Source organism: Saimiri boliviensis, chromosome 4, assembly GCF_048565385.1.
Source record: "Saimiri boliviensis isolate mSaiBol1 chromosome 4, mSaiBol1.pri, whole genome shotgun sequence".
NCBI classification, from domain to species: Eukaryota; Metazoa; Chordata; class Mammalia; order Primates; family Cebidae; genus Saimiri; species Saimiri boliviensis.
This window is the reverse complement of record NC_133452.1, coordinates 163034466-163047899: the sequence shown is the minus strand read 5'-3', so window position 1 is coordinate 163047899 and position 13434 is coordinate 163034466. Positions and strand designations below refer to the sequence as shown.

The window sequence follows — 13434 nt, the reverse complement described above, 5'->3', positions numbered from 1 at the left end:
ATCCTCCGACTAGTTTATGCAAAAGGAGAGTGATAAATGGCTGCTAACAGCTCCATAAAATCATCAGAAGGGCTGCAGGTACACAATCTAGACTGAATCCCTCAAAAGAATTGGTCTGCTGTTGCCAGCAGGGCCCCAGAAACCATGCCTCTGCCATGATCAGAAGCGGCTGGTCCACTGCAGCTTTGTTCACAATATTCTTTGAGTGTAATATACACATGCAGGCCTGCGCCTGCTGGCTGCTGTCACTATGCTTGCCAGAAGGCCAATGCCTCCAACAACTAGATAATTTGCTTCAGATTCCACTCTCACCAAGCAAATTTTGGTTTATGATTTGGCTTTCCAGGTGGGAGATAATGCCTCAAAAACCTTTAGCACAAAGTCTGGTGTATAGTAAGCACTCATTAAATGCTTATATTTTTGTATTTTTAAAAGTTTGTCTTGGGAGGGTGTAAGTGTCCAGGAATTTATCCATTTCTTCTAGATTTACTGGTTTATCTGCATAGAGGCTGTTTGTAGTAATCTCTGATAGTATTCTGTATTTCTGTGGGATTGGTGGTGACATCCCCTTTATCATTTTTTATTGCATCTATTTGAATCTTCTCTCTTTTCTTTTTTATTAGTCTGGCTAGCAGTCTATCTATTTCATTGTTCTTTTCAAAAAAATGAGCTCCTGGATTTACTGATGTTTTGAAGGATTTCTCTGTGTCTCTATATCCTTCAGTTCTGCTCTGATCTTAGTTATTTCTTATCTTCTGCTAGCTTTTGAATTTGTTTGATCTTGTTCCTCTAGTTCTTTTAATTGTGACATTAGGGTGTTGATTTTAGATCTTTCCTTGAAAGCTCTAAAGTTGAGGCAGCAGTTAATAGCCTACCAACCAAAAAAGAGTCCAGGACCAGACAGGTTCACAGCTGAATTCTACCAGAGGTACAAAGAGGAGCTGGTACCATTCCTCCTTAAACTATTCCAAACAATCCAAAAAGAGGGAATCCTCCCTAACTCATTTTCTGAGACCAACATCATCCTGATACCAAAACCTGGGAGACACAGCTGAAAAGGAAAATTTCAAGCCAATATCCATGATGAATATTGATAGAAAATCTTCAATACGATACTGGCAAACTGAATCTAATAGCACATCAAAAAGTTTATCCATCATGATCAAGTCGGTGTCTCCCAGGGAATGCAAGCCTGGTTCAACATATGCAAATCTATTAATGTAATCCATCACACAAACAGAACCAAAGACAAAAACCACATGATTATCTCAATCGATGCAGAGAAGGCCTTTGACAAAATTCAACAGCCCCTTATGCTAAATACTCTCAATAAACTAGGCATCAATGGATCGTATCTCAAAATAATAAGAGCTATTTATGACAAACCCACAACCAATATCATACTAAATGGGCAAAAACTGGAAGCATTCCCTTTGAAAACCAGCACATGACAAGGGTGCCCTCTCTCACCACTCCTATTCAACACAGTATTGGAAGTTCTAGCCAGGGCCATTAGCCGAGAGAAAGAAAGCAAGCTATTCATATAGGAAGAGAGGATGTCAAATTGTCCCTGTTTGGAGATGACATGACTGTATATTTAGAAAACTCCATTGTCTCAGCCCAAAATCTCCTTAAGGTGATAAGCAAATTCAGCAAACTCTCAGGATACAAAATCAATGTGCAAAAATTGCAAGCATTCCTATACACCTAGAATAGACACACAGCCAAATTATGAGTGAACTCCCACTCACAACTGCTACAAAGAGAATAAAATACCTAGGAAGGCAACTAACAAGAGATGTGAAGAACCTCTTCAAGGAGAACTACAAACCACTGCTCAAGAAAATAAGAGAGGACACAAACAGATGCAGAAACATCCCATGCTCATGGTTAGGAAGAATCAGTATCATGAAAATGGCCATACTGCCCAAAGTAATTTATACATTCAATGCTATCCCCATCAAGCTACCATTGACTTTTTCACAGAATCGGAAAAAAGCACCTTAAACTTCATATGGAACCAAAAAAGAGGCCACATAGCCAAGACAATCCGAAGCAAAAAAACAAAACAAAACAAAACAAAAAAAACAAGCTGAAGGCATCACACTACCTGACTTCTAACTATACTACAAGGCTACAGTAATCAAAACAGCATGGTACTGCCACCAAAACAGAGATATAGACGAATGGAACAGAACAGAGGCCTCAGAAAGAACACCACATATCTACAACCATCTGATCTTTGAAAAACCTGCAAAAACCAGCAATGGGAAAAGGATTTCCTATTGAATAAATGGTACTGTGGAAACTGGCAAGCCATATGCAGAAAGCTGAAACTGGATCCCTTCCTTACACCTTATACAAAAATTAACTCTAGATGGATTAAAGATTTAAACATGAGGTCTAACAACATAAGAATAAGAACTCTAGAAGAAAACCTAGGCAATACGATTTAGGACATAGGCATGGGCAAAGACTTCACGACTAAAACACCAAAAGCAATGGCAAAAAAGCCAAAATAGACAAATGGGATCTAATTAAACTTAAGAGCTTCTGTACAGCAAAAGAAGTTATCAATAGAGTGAACTGGCAACCAAAACAATGGGAAAATTTTTTGCAATCTACCCATCTAACAAAGGGCTAATAACCAAAATCTACAGAGAACTTACATTTACAAGAAAAAAACAAACGACTCCATCCAAAAGTGGGTGAAGGATACGAACAAACACTTTTCAAAAGAAGACACTTATGCAGCCAACAAACATATGAAAAAAAGCTCATCACTGGTCATTAGAGAAATGCAAATCAAAACCACATTGAGATACCATCTCACGCCAGTTAGAATGGCGATCATTAAAAAATCAGGAGACAACAGATGCTGGAGAGGATGTGGAGAAATAGGAACAGTTTTACACTGTTGGTGGGAGTGTAAATTAATTCAAACATTGTGGAAGCCAGTATGGAGATTCCTCAGGATCTATAACTGGAAATACCATTCAGATCAGCAATCCCACTACTGGGTATGTACCCAGAGGATTATAAATCATTCTATTACAAAGACACATGCACACGTATATTTATTGCGGCGCTGTTTCCAATAGCAAAGACTTGGAACTAACCCAAATGGCCCATCAATGATAGACTGGATAAAGAAAATGTGGCACATATACATCATGGAATACTATGCAGCCATTTAAAAGGATGAGTTCATGTCCTTTGCAGGGAAATGGATGAAACCGTAAACCATCATTCTCAGCAAACTGACACAAAAACAGAAAACCAAACACCGCATGTTCTTACTCATAAGTGGGTGTTGAACCATGACAACACATGGACACAGGGAGGGGAACATCACACACCAGGGCCTGTGGGGTGGGGGCTAAGGGAGGAATAGCAGGGAGTGGGGGGAATGAGGAGGGATAGCATTAGGGGAAATACCTCATGTAGATTACAGAGCAATGGATGCAGCCAACCACCACCATGGCACATGTATACCTATGTAACCAACCTGCATGATCTGCACGTCTACCCCTGAACTTAAAGTATACCAAAAAATATAAAAATAATTTTTAAAAGTTTGTTTCATTTAAAAATATGTTGACCAGTTAACTAAAATATTTCCTTTTTCTTGGTACTTTTTATATACAGCAGCATATTTTCTTTTGGATGTGGGTGTCCATGGCTCTGCTGAGATTCTGCTTAGTGCCAGGTAGCTCCCGGTGACAGTTCTTGTCTTCATGCCTTGGGTCATAGGCACGTTCTGGACCTCAACACCACACCTTAGAGCGTGAAGGCTCCGTGAAGGCTTTCTCCTCTCTCTGAGGCTCCAAGTGGCGGCTGCTGTTCTCTCCGGATATCCCCCTACTTTGATCCATTTCCATGGCAACGCCCTGTGGTATGAAGGAGTATCTGCCGCACTTCCTGCTAAAGCCGGCTGTGGTCAAGGGAGGAAGCATGAGGACTGTCAGGGCCCTGAGGAAGACAGGCACCCAGGCTGTGAGGGAGGCCTCCGATTCCCGGCTGTTCCCAACCTTCCCTCCTTCTTTCACCCCATTCATAACGTACCTGTCATCTTGACTCCCAGCCTTTGCTCTTGTGAGTCTTTGGCTACGAATGCCCTTCTCTTCACTCCTCTCCACTCCTGGATTCATCCCCCATCTTTCCCAGCATCACAAAAACATCACCTCCTCCCCAAACCCGCCCTGGCTCTCCTCCCCTGTCGGAATTGGCTCTTCATCTTCATGGGGCCTAAATGACTTTCCTGCTGCTGTTCTGACACCAGTCACATTGGATCTGGTAATATAGTGACAAGTCGTCCCTCCGTATCTGTGGGGAATCGGTTCCAGCCCCCTGAGAACAACAAAATCCTCCGATGTTCAAGTCCCTGATAGAAACTAGCGTACTATTTGCATATAACCTGTGAACATCCTACCATATACTTTAAATCAACTCTCGATTGCTAATACCTAATAACATACAAATGCTGGGTAAATGTCCTTATATCGTATTGTTTTCTTATTTGTATTATTTTATTACAGTCTTACTTTTTATTTTTTCAAACATTTTTGACTGAGGTTGGTGGCATCCCGGCATGCAGAACTCACAGATGCAGAGGGCTGCCTATACTGTGTACCTGTCTACTTTCTCAACTGCATTTCAAGCTCCTGGAATAAAGGCTATCATTCATCTCTGCACACCCAGTGCCTCCCACATTTTTAAAACATGAATTGAATTCACCTCATAAGGAGGAAACCTTTTGGGCTACTGGGACAATCCTCCTCAAGCAGGCAGGACACTCTCATGAGTCAAGGAGGCTTGGCAGAGACCTCAAGGGGAAAAGGCCCTTATTGCTCTGTTCTTTATCTCCCTCCAGTTGCTTCCTCCTCCATCCTAAACACGTATAAGAATCATGCTCCTCTAATCAGACGTCCCTTTGGGAACAAGCTGCGTAAAACTTTTGAGAATCTCTGGTCTCACAGCATACGTCTTAAAAGATGGTCTTTGTTACGCAGGTTGCTCACACATAAAATACAACGTTTAAAACATTGTCGAAAAACACCTATCTTTTATAACTGAAACGTCAGATTTGCAATGGTTTGTGAATTTACAAAGAGGCCTGAGCTATGAGTCACAACAACTATTAATAATGCCTTAGGAACTAACTAGTTTTGTGGCTGTTGACAAGACATTTATCCTCCTGAGGCTCTGTTCCCTCTACGGTGAAATAAAGGTATAGGGCAGTGACGTCTGAGGTCTCATTGGCTCTGAAGTTCTGAGAGATTCTGATTTCATGGTTGACTTACAGGTAAAAAGAAGAGAAGCTGCCTTCCGATGGTGGCGTCTTTCACCCCCTTCTCTTCTGCCAAGGCTGAAAAGGATTCACATCTCATGGCATTAAGGTCAAAGAAAAGGCAACTCTTTTAAAACCAAGTATAATAAGGAACTATTTCTCCTCTACATCTAGATATTTCTCCAGAGGGAGCTCAGCCCAAAAGTTAAACAGATCACTACATTAAAAATGTTCCTCTGTTTAAACCGAGGCTGTTCAATTGGGGCTGATTGAATCAAGAGAGAAAAGTGACTTCTCTCTTGTCTCTACTCTGACTCATAAGGGCACCAGTGCTCCACTGATGTCTGTCGGTCACTATTTGCATAGTAAGTTATTCTAAAAGCTAAAATGTTGGCCCCTTAATCGCAGAAGAAAGGAAGACTTTTCGGTGAGGCCTCCCAGTGATTGCAGATTTAGAGGGCTCTTGGGGTAGCCACTGGGTGGCTACATTAATAAGTTCATATCTAGTTACTATCGACAGGAACAAGCGGCAGGGAAATTCTGGGCAGAAGAGGGTAGGCCCCTGGGGAAGTCCCCACCCACAAGCTGAAAATCCTGATACTGCACCCCAAAGTGAGAACTTAATCCCTGTTTTCCTGCTCAAATATTGCTTTTCCAAAATCACCCAAGGCCCACCCTGCCCCTCATCCTGTGCCCATAAAAACGCCAGGCTTATCCAGCAGAGAGAGGGGAAGCTGCTGGCCATGAGAGCCTACGGATGGAAGTTGGAGAGAAGCGACAGCTTGCTGGCATAACTTCAGAGCGGAGTCTGGCCGGGGACACCAGACTCCCCCTCCTTCAGGGGAGGATTACCTTCCTGCTCCATCCCCTTTTTCCCTCCCCTTCCTGCTGACAGCCACTTTCACTGGCAATAAAGCCCCGTCTTCAACTCGTTCATTTAATCTCATTCCTCCTGGACGCCAGACAAGAACTTGGGTGCCGCGAGTGTGGGCGCAAAGGCTGTCGCGCTGACCGCCCACTGAGCCATTGGCACGTAAGCCATCTGCAGATGGCAAAGCTAACAGGCACTGAAACACTCCCTCTGGGGCTTCAGAGGTGGCAGGCCCTCCCGCCACCACGCCAACTGTGAGTTGGCCTATCTGGACTGAATCAACGTACAGCTTAAATGTATTAGATTGATGTCTCAGGTCTCCCTAAGATATATAAAACCAAGCTGTGCTTCGACCACCTGGGGCACACGTTCTCAGGATCTCCTGAGGGCTGTGTCGTATGTTATGGTCACTCATACATGGCTCGGAATAAATCTCCTAGAATATTTTATGGCATTTAATCCTTTCCATCAACAAGTGGGAGGCAGAATCAGGTGGGTCAGTTGTTGGCTGGAATGTGGGACAGAAGGGCTAGGAAGCACAGAGTCGCACCTAGGGCACTGTCCTGAGCAGCTGGGTGGGAGGTCACCAAGACAGGAAACGCTGGGGAGGCCAGCCGGGGAGGGAGGGAGAGGAGAGAGAGAGGGCAGTCACAGGCTGTGTCTGACTAGAAGAGGGCAGGGAAGATGCAGACACTGGCCTTTCTCCAGCCTCATAGCTGCTTCTTTCATACTCCAAAATTTGTCTGCCTCGATTCCACAAAAACTGCCTTCCAAAAATGTCCAAACCTTACGAATCCCCTGAACTCTGATTGGAGCAGCAGTGGAAAGGGCATTGCGTTGAGGTTTGGGGAGAAGGAGGGGACACCACTCGGTCTTGGTGTGCCGGACTGCTGTTCCAACGTGGGGGCGTCTCCTAATCTGAGTGTCAGTTTCATTTTCTGTAAAATGAGATATTTGGATATGACGTTGTCTAGGGTAATTCTCTAATAGCTGTCCAATTTTCTAACTCATTATTCAGTAATTGCCTTTGTCAAAGCTACATGGTACAGTTTTAAAAATAAAATGTTATGAATGAATGGTTACACTGCAGTGTTTATCTACCTAATTTGAAGAGTTAATATATCAGGCGTCCCCCAACTTTTTACACAGGGGGCCAGTTCACTGTCCCTAAGACCGTTGGAGGGCCACCACATACTGTGCTCCTCTCACTGACCACCAATGACAGAGATGCCCCTTCCTGAAGTGCAGTGGGGGGCGGATAAATGGCCTCAGGGGGCCGTAGTTTGGGGACGCCTGGTATAGGTTGTGGATTTGGGCTCTGGAGCCAGATTACCTGAATTCAAATCTCATTTCAGCCACTTGCTGGGTGTGTGACCATGACAAGTCACTAAACTCCTCTGCACCTGTCTCCCTATCTGCAAAATGATCATGGGATTATTATATGACAATCGTATGAATTAACACATGTGAAGTACTCTATGTGTTTGATTATTACTTAGAGTATTCTTTAACCTTTACTTTTTTATATGTAAAGTAGGACTGCTAATAACTCCTCATCAATAAGAATGCAGGAGAAATAAAACAAAACCACCTCTGTTAAAAGCCTACAACACACAGTCTATCTCTCCCTAAGTGCTCAATAAATGTGTGCAGATAGCCAGATACCCACAAGGAGAACCCGATTCCCACTCCCATTTCAATTTCCAAAGAGCAAACTGAGACCTCATATTCCTTTTCTGCATATCTGGCACAGAAGAGAAATAATTCAGGTGCTGTGCTATCATTTTCTTCCTGGTGCTTGATAAGCTTTTATTTTAAAATAATACCAAGTTTTCCTCGCTGACTTTCCCGACAAGTCACACAACGTACTTTGGCTCAGCAGCTGCCACTGTCCACTGAGTAATTGAAGGTCTCTTTCTCCCCAGGATGGTTTTAAAGTAGAAACAGACATGCTGGTGCTTTTTCTCCCGCGTCTAACATCTAGCTTCCATTTACTGAAAGTGAGTTGAAGGAAAAATGAAGAAAGGATCACATAATTATGCCTCTTCCCCCATATTCTCTTAAACACGTTGCTCCTTGCAGACTCTGTATGCTCCCACCGTGCAATTCTGAGATTTATGAAAATTTAATAGCAAGGCAAGCCCAGGAAAGTAAAAATGGATGTTCTACACTTAGCACAAATGAAAATGTTCCTTGGGAGAATAACAGCCCACAGGGCTGTTTATTCCAGGCATTTATGAGTGTCTACTTGCTAAAAGATAAAGCATGAAGAGTCAGAACAGGGAGCCCTACGTACGAGCCACAGATCTCCAGCGTTGCCAGCGTGACCGGAAAGAACAGCAGAAGATGGCGGCAAGTCCTCCACTCGGTGTTCCGAACACCCACGCCCGCTTTCTACGAGTATCATAAGGAAACTGGCAAGATCTGTATTTAAATTCACAACAGTGGAGACCATGCAAACTTTGCAACTGCCTCTCATTTTAGACCCAACTGTACTTGCCGCCCCCTCTGGCCCGCTGCTGTCTCTCATCTGCTGTTGTAAATTATGTACATCAGAAACGTGGGTGACTCACACAGCAGAGGCTTTAGGAAATGTGTGGCTTAATGAGGAGGAAAGAAGGTCTGATGCTGATTGCAAAAAAAAAAAAAAAAAAAAAAAAAAAAAAGGAGGAAAAAAAGCACTTGATTTTTTTGTATCACATTCAAGTTCATTGCTTGCACAGAATTTCAAGAGCTGTGTAATGAAAGAAGGTGACGGAGGGAACACAGTCACAGTACCCACAGCTTCTCTGAGATTGCTCTCATCTGGAATTTGCCTACTTGGCAGCTATCTGATTTACGTTACGTGCCGTATAGAACAGAAATGTGTTGCAATTAACAACTGTAGAAACCCAGAACAGAGGAGACTGTTAGAACAAGATCATTTCTAGGTCTCTCAATTATAGTTTTCTTTTCTCTTCCAACGTTTTTTTTTTTTTAAGATTCAGGATGGACGTGTGCAGGATATGCTGAGTTTTGGGGTACGATGATCCTGCTACCCAAGTACTGAGTATAGTACCCAACAGTTAGTTTTTCAGACTTAGCCCTCATCCCTCCCTCCCTGCTCTAGCAGTCCCCAGTGCCCATCGTTCCCATCGTTAAGTCCATGAGACCCCAAGGTTTAGCCCCCACTCATAGGTGAGAACACGCAGTCTTTCGATTTCTGTTCGTGCATTAAATTCCTTAGGATAATGGCCTCCAGGGGCATGCATGTTGCTACGAAGGATATCGTTTCATTTTTTTAACGTCCGTTCAGTATTTCATGGTGCATATGTACCACATTTTCTTTATTCAGTCCACCACTATTAGGCCTCTGGGTTGGTTCCACGTATCTTTGCCATTGTGATTAGTGCTGTGAGGAACATGCGAGTGTGTCTTTTTGGTAGAACAAGTTGTTTCCTTCTCAGTATATACAGAGTAAGGGGATTGCCAGGTAGAATGGCGAAATCTCCCAACTTCTTTCTACAGTAGCTGGACTCATTGACATTTTCATCAACAGCGTATAAATGTTCCCTTTTCTCTGCAGCCTCACCAACATCTGCTGCTTCTTGACTTTTTGATAACGGCCATGCTAACTGGTGTCACGTAGTTTCTCACTGTGACTTGGACTTGCATTGCTCTGAGAATTAGTGATGTGGAGCATGTTTTCACGTTTGTTGGACACTCGCATGCCTTCTTTTGAGAAATGTCTGCTCATGTCTTTTGCCCATATTTTAATGGGGTTATTAATTTTTCATGGGGTTATCATTTTCTTGTTCAGTTATTTAAGTTCCTTATCGATTCTGGATATTAGACCTTTGTCAAATGCATAGTTTGCAAATACTTTCTCCTATTTCGTAGATTGTCCATTCACTCTACTGATAGTTTCTTTTGCTGTGCAGACGCTCTTGAGTTTAATTAGGTCCCACTTCATTTTTTGTTTCTGTCGTGCTTGCCTTTGACAAGTTAGTCACAAATTCCTTTCCAAGATAAATGTCCAGAATGTGCTTCCTAGGTTTTCTTCCAGGATTCTTATAGTTTGAGGTTCTTCATTGAAATCCTCGGTGATGTTCATTTTGTACAGTAGCTCACAGGTGCTCTCTGGATGGTCTTGTATCGGGATGTCTACCTCCCTAGCAAGATTATGGACATTTTCTTGCATTTTCCCATCAAACAGATTTTCGAGGTTGTTTATTTTTTTCTCCTTCTCTCCTAGGAATGCCAATAATTCCTAAGTTTGGTTGCTTTATATAATCATTTATTTTTTGAAGACTTTATTCATTTTTTAAAAGTATTTTTCCTTAATTTTTGTCTGATTGTGTTAGCTCAAAAGACTGGTCTTTAAGCTCTGAATTGTTTTCTTCTGCTTGGTCCAGTCTATCAAATAGTCTTCTTATGCTGCATTTGCCATTCTAGGAAATTGTGCTCAGTGGCAACAGTCGAGAAAACCTCACTGGCTGCCTTACGTAGATTTTGTCTTAATTTTGGTCTCTACCTTCCCCCACGATTCAGAAAATGAGTCTTGGGAAGCTGGCACATTGTAAGGGATCAAGATCCATGAGCAATTGCCTATATCCAATAGCAATTATGGGAAATGCCCCACTTAACCTGCAATTGCCCGTGGATGTAACGGCACAGAGTGAACAAAGACACTCGGGAAATAGATTTGTGGAATATAAAGGGCCTTTCCAAGCTGGAAAAGGCAAGGAACAGACCCTCCCCCAGAGCCTCCAGAAAGAATGCAGCTCTGCCTATACGCTTTGACCCCGTAAGATCCATTGCAGACTCTGACTTTCAGAACCGAAAGATAATAAATATGTGTTGTTTTAAGCCTTTAAAGTTGTGATAATTTGTTATAGCAGCAGTAGGAAACAAATACACAGGACTTCTGATATAAAGTGTCCCAGAACCCCTCATACTGCAGATAAGGAAACGGAGGCCCAGGGAATTTCCCAACTGTCATGAAGTCGCACGGCTAGTTAATACTAGCTGCTGAAAACACTGAGAAATTCTTCTATGCTAAACACAGATCTTAGTCCTTAGCGTGTATTTACTCATTAAGTCATCAGGGTAACCCTAAGGCAGCAGCCCTCATTCTCATCCCCATTTTGCAGATTAGGAGACTGAGGCATAGGATGTCAATGTCATGAAGATACTAAGTAGGCTGCTAAGAGCTTGCACCCAGGCATTTCTGCTCTGGAATGTATTCTCTTTACCACCAGACATAGTGACAGAAGAGGAGCCTGAGCTCTTGGATGTCAGTCCAATACCCCACCAATTCCTAAAGGGTTACTTGATATCATACCATCTTGACAACTCTGAAATCTGTAGGTCATTCCCATTTTAACTGAAGCAAACAAGACACCGAGACGAAGAGACGTGCCTAAAGCACTCATCTGGTCAGCTGCAATTACATGCCTCGATTCCCATCTCTCTGCAGTTCCCCCAGTTCCTTTGCTTGTGGCACCATGAGAGACGCAAAAGATAGACGACCGAGTTTCTGCCGTCAGCAAGTGTATGGGTGATCTTGGGCTAAATTTGGTAACTCGGTTGTCACTTTTTTCAGTGTCATCTTCAGGGAAAGACTACTCCTGAGGCCTTGAATAATAACTTTCTGTTCTCTGGAGCAATCTGACATTGCACAGAGGAAAAGCCTGAAACAAAACAGGTAATCAATGTACTGAGCTTTCCCTGCCAGGGGCAGCTTTAGAATGTCTACGTAAGAGGCGTTCTAAAGCTAAGTAAGAGAGGCTTGTCTAAGTAAGAGAGGCTTCAGCACAGCCACACGTTTGGAAGAGGCTGGAGCACCTAAGGATTGTATTAGAGCCAACATAATGTATTTCGTTAGAGTGTATTTTTACATGGGGAAATTTGGGGGGGCTGACTAAAACTTCCCCAAACTACCCCTTGATGTACCAGTCCCCCATGTAAACCCCTGTATGTTGCAGCTCAGAAGGAGGAATATACAGTTCTTACCACCAAGAAGCTTACTATTCAAATGTGGGAAATTTTTTTTCTTTTCTCTTTTTTCTTTAGACAGGGTCTTGCTCTGTTGGCCAGGCTGGAGAGCAATAGTGCAATCATAGCTCACTGCCACCTTGAACTCTGGCCTCAGGAGTTCCTCCTGCCTCAGCCACCTCAGTAGCTGGGACTACAGACACACATCATGACCAACTAATTTAAATTTTTTGGTAGAGATGGGGTCCATTGTGTTGCCCTGGCCTCAAGTGATCCTCCTACCTCAGCCTCCCAAAGCGCTGGCATTACAGGTGTGAGCTCTCTTGTCCAGCCTGGATGTATGCTTTGAAAGAAACCAGAGAACACACAAAAGGCCTAACAAATTCAGGCAGTACAGACATGGGCCAGCTGCAGGTGACAGGTGTGTGGAGGATAGCTGTATGTCTGTGGCTTCAGAAAAGCCTCATGGAAAAGTAAGGTTTTGAAGTGTGGATGGGTAGGCGAGGGGCAAGCGTGATCAATAGGTAGAGAAAAAGAATGGGTGAGAAAATTCAAATAGACATACTTGACGACTGAGCACTGGGCAGACTAACTGGTGAAAAGGAACGTATGTGCAGGAAATCACTTGTGTTAGTTATCACCGAATCATTCTTTCATTCAACAAATACTTACTGCTCACCTACCAAGTGCCAGGCACTAATCTAGGTACCAGGGGCCCAGCAGTAAATAATGCACCCTAAAACGTAAGGGGTGCCGCCGTGATTCAGCTTGGCAGCAAAGCTCTGCTCTTCATTTCTGCCTGCAGAGAGGGATTCCCATTTCAGGCCATGCCTCGGAGCAGTCAGACACACCTGCCTCCCCCGGCCATCGCCCGGCTCCTCTGACGTGAGGGCAGACACAGGAGCCCGGGGATCGTCTCTGCTCGAATAAATTACCACTCCGTCATCTTCATGCATAAAACATGTCACAGGAGGCCAGGGCAGCCCAGCACAGCAGCTGCCTTCGGGCGAGTCGGGAGTTAAGGGAAGGAAAGGCAAGGCAAGTTACAAGATAAAAGAAGTCAACGGAAACCTCACATACCTTAAAAAAAAAAAAAAAAAAAAAGAGAGAGGTTTATGTTTTCTTTTTCATTTTTATACGTCTGGACTTAACTTCCGGGATCGCTGCAAGACCCTTCTGTTCCTTTGCCATGAGCGGGTTTTAGGCCGCTCTCTGGGGACCATGGTGTTACCTTCGCGATTACACTGGATCAGAAACAGGCCATGGAGGGACAGGATCCGGAGGCGGCAGCTCAACC

General features: G+C 43.5%; 1 protein-coding gene across 4 annotated transcripts in view; it reads left to right on the top strand.

Moving 5' to 3' along the window:
• The first annotated feature begins 13104 nt into the window (after positions 1 to 13104).
• The window catches only part of RIPOR2 (RHO family interacting cell polarization regulator 2), a 233623-nt gene continuing 233293 nt past the window's right edge, over positions 13105 to 13434 (top strand). The window contains exon 1 of one of the 4 annotated variants that reach the window (XM_074398527.1): positions 13105 to 13434. In XM_074398527.1, coding sequence (XP_074254628.1) covers positions 13359 to 13434 — 76 coding nt within the window. In that variant the 5' untranslated portion in view covers positions 13105 to 13358. The other 3 variants (XM_074398522.1, XM_074398526.1, XM_074398525.1) reach the window with 3 other exon arrangements.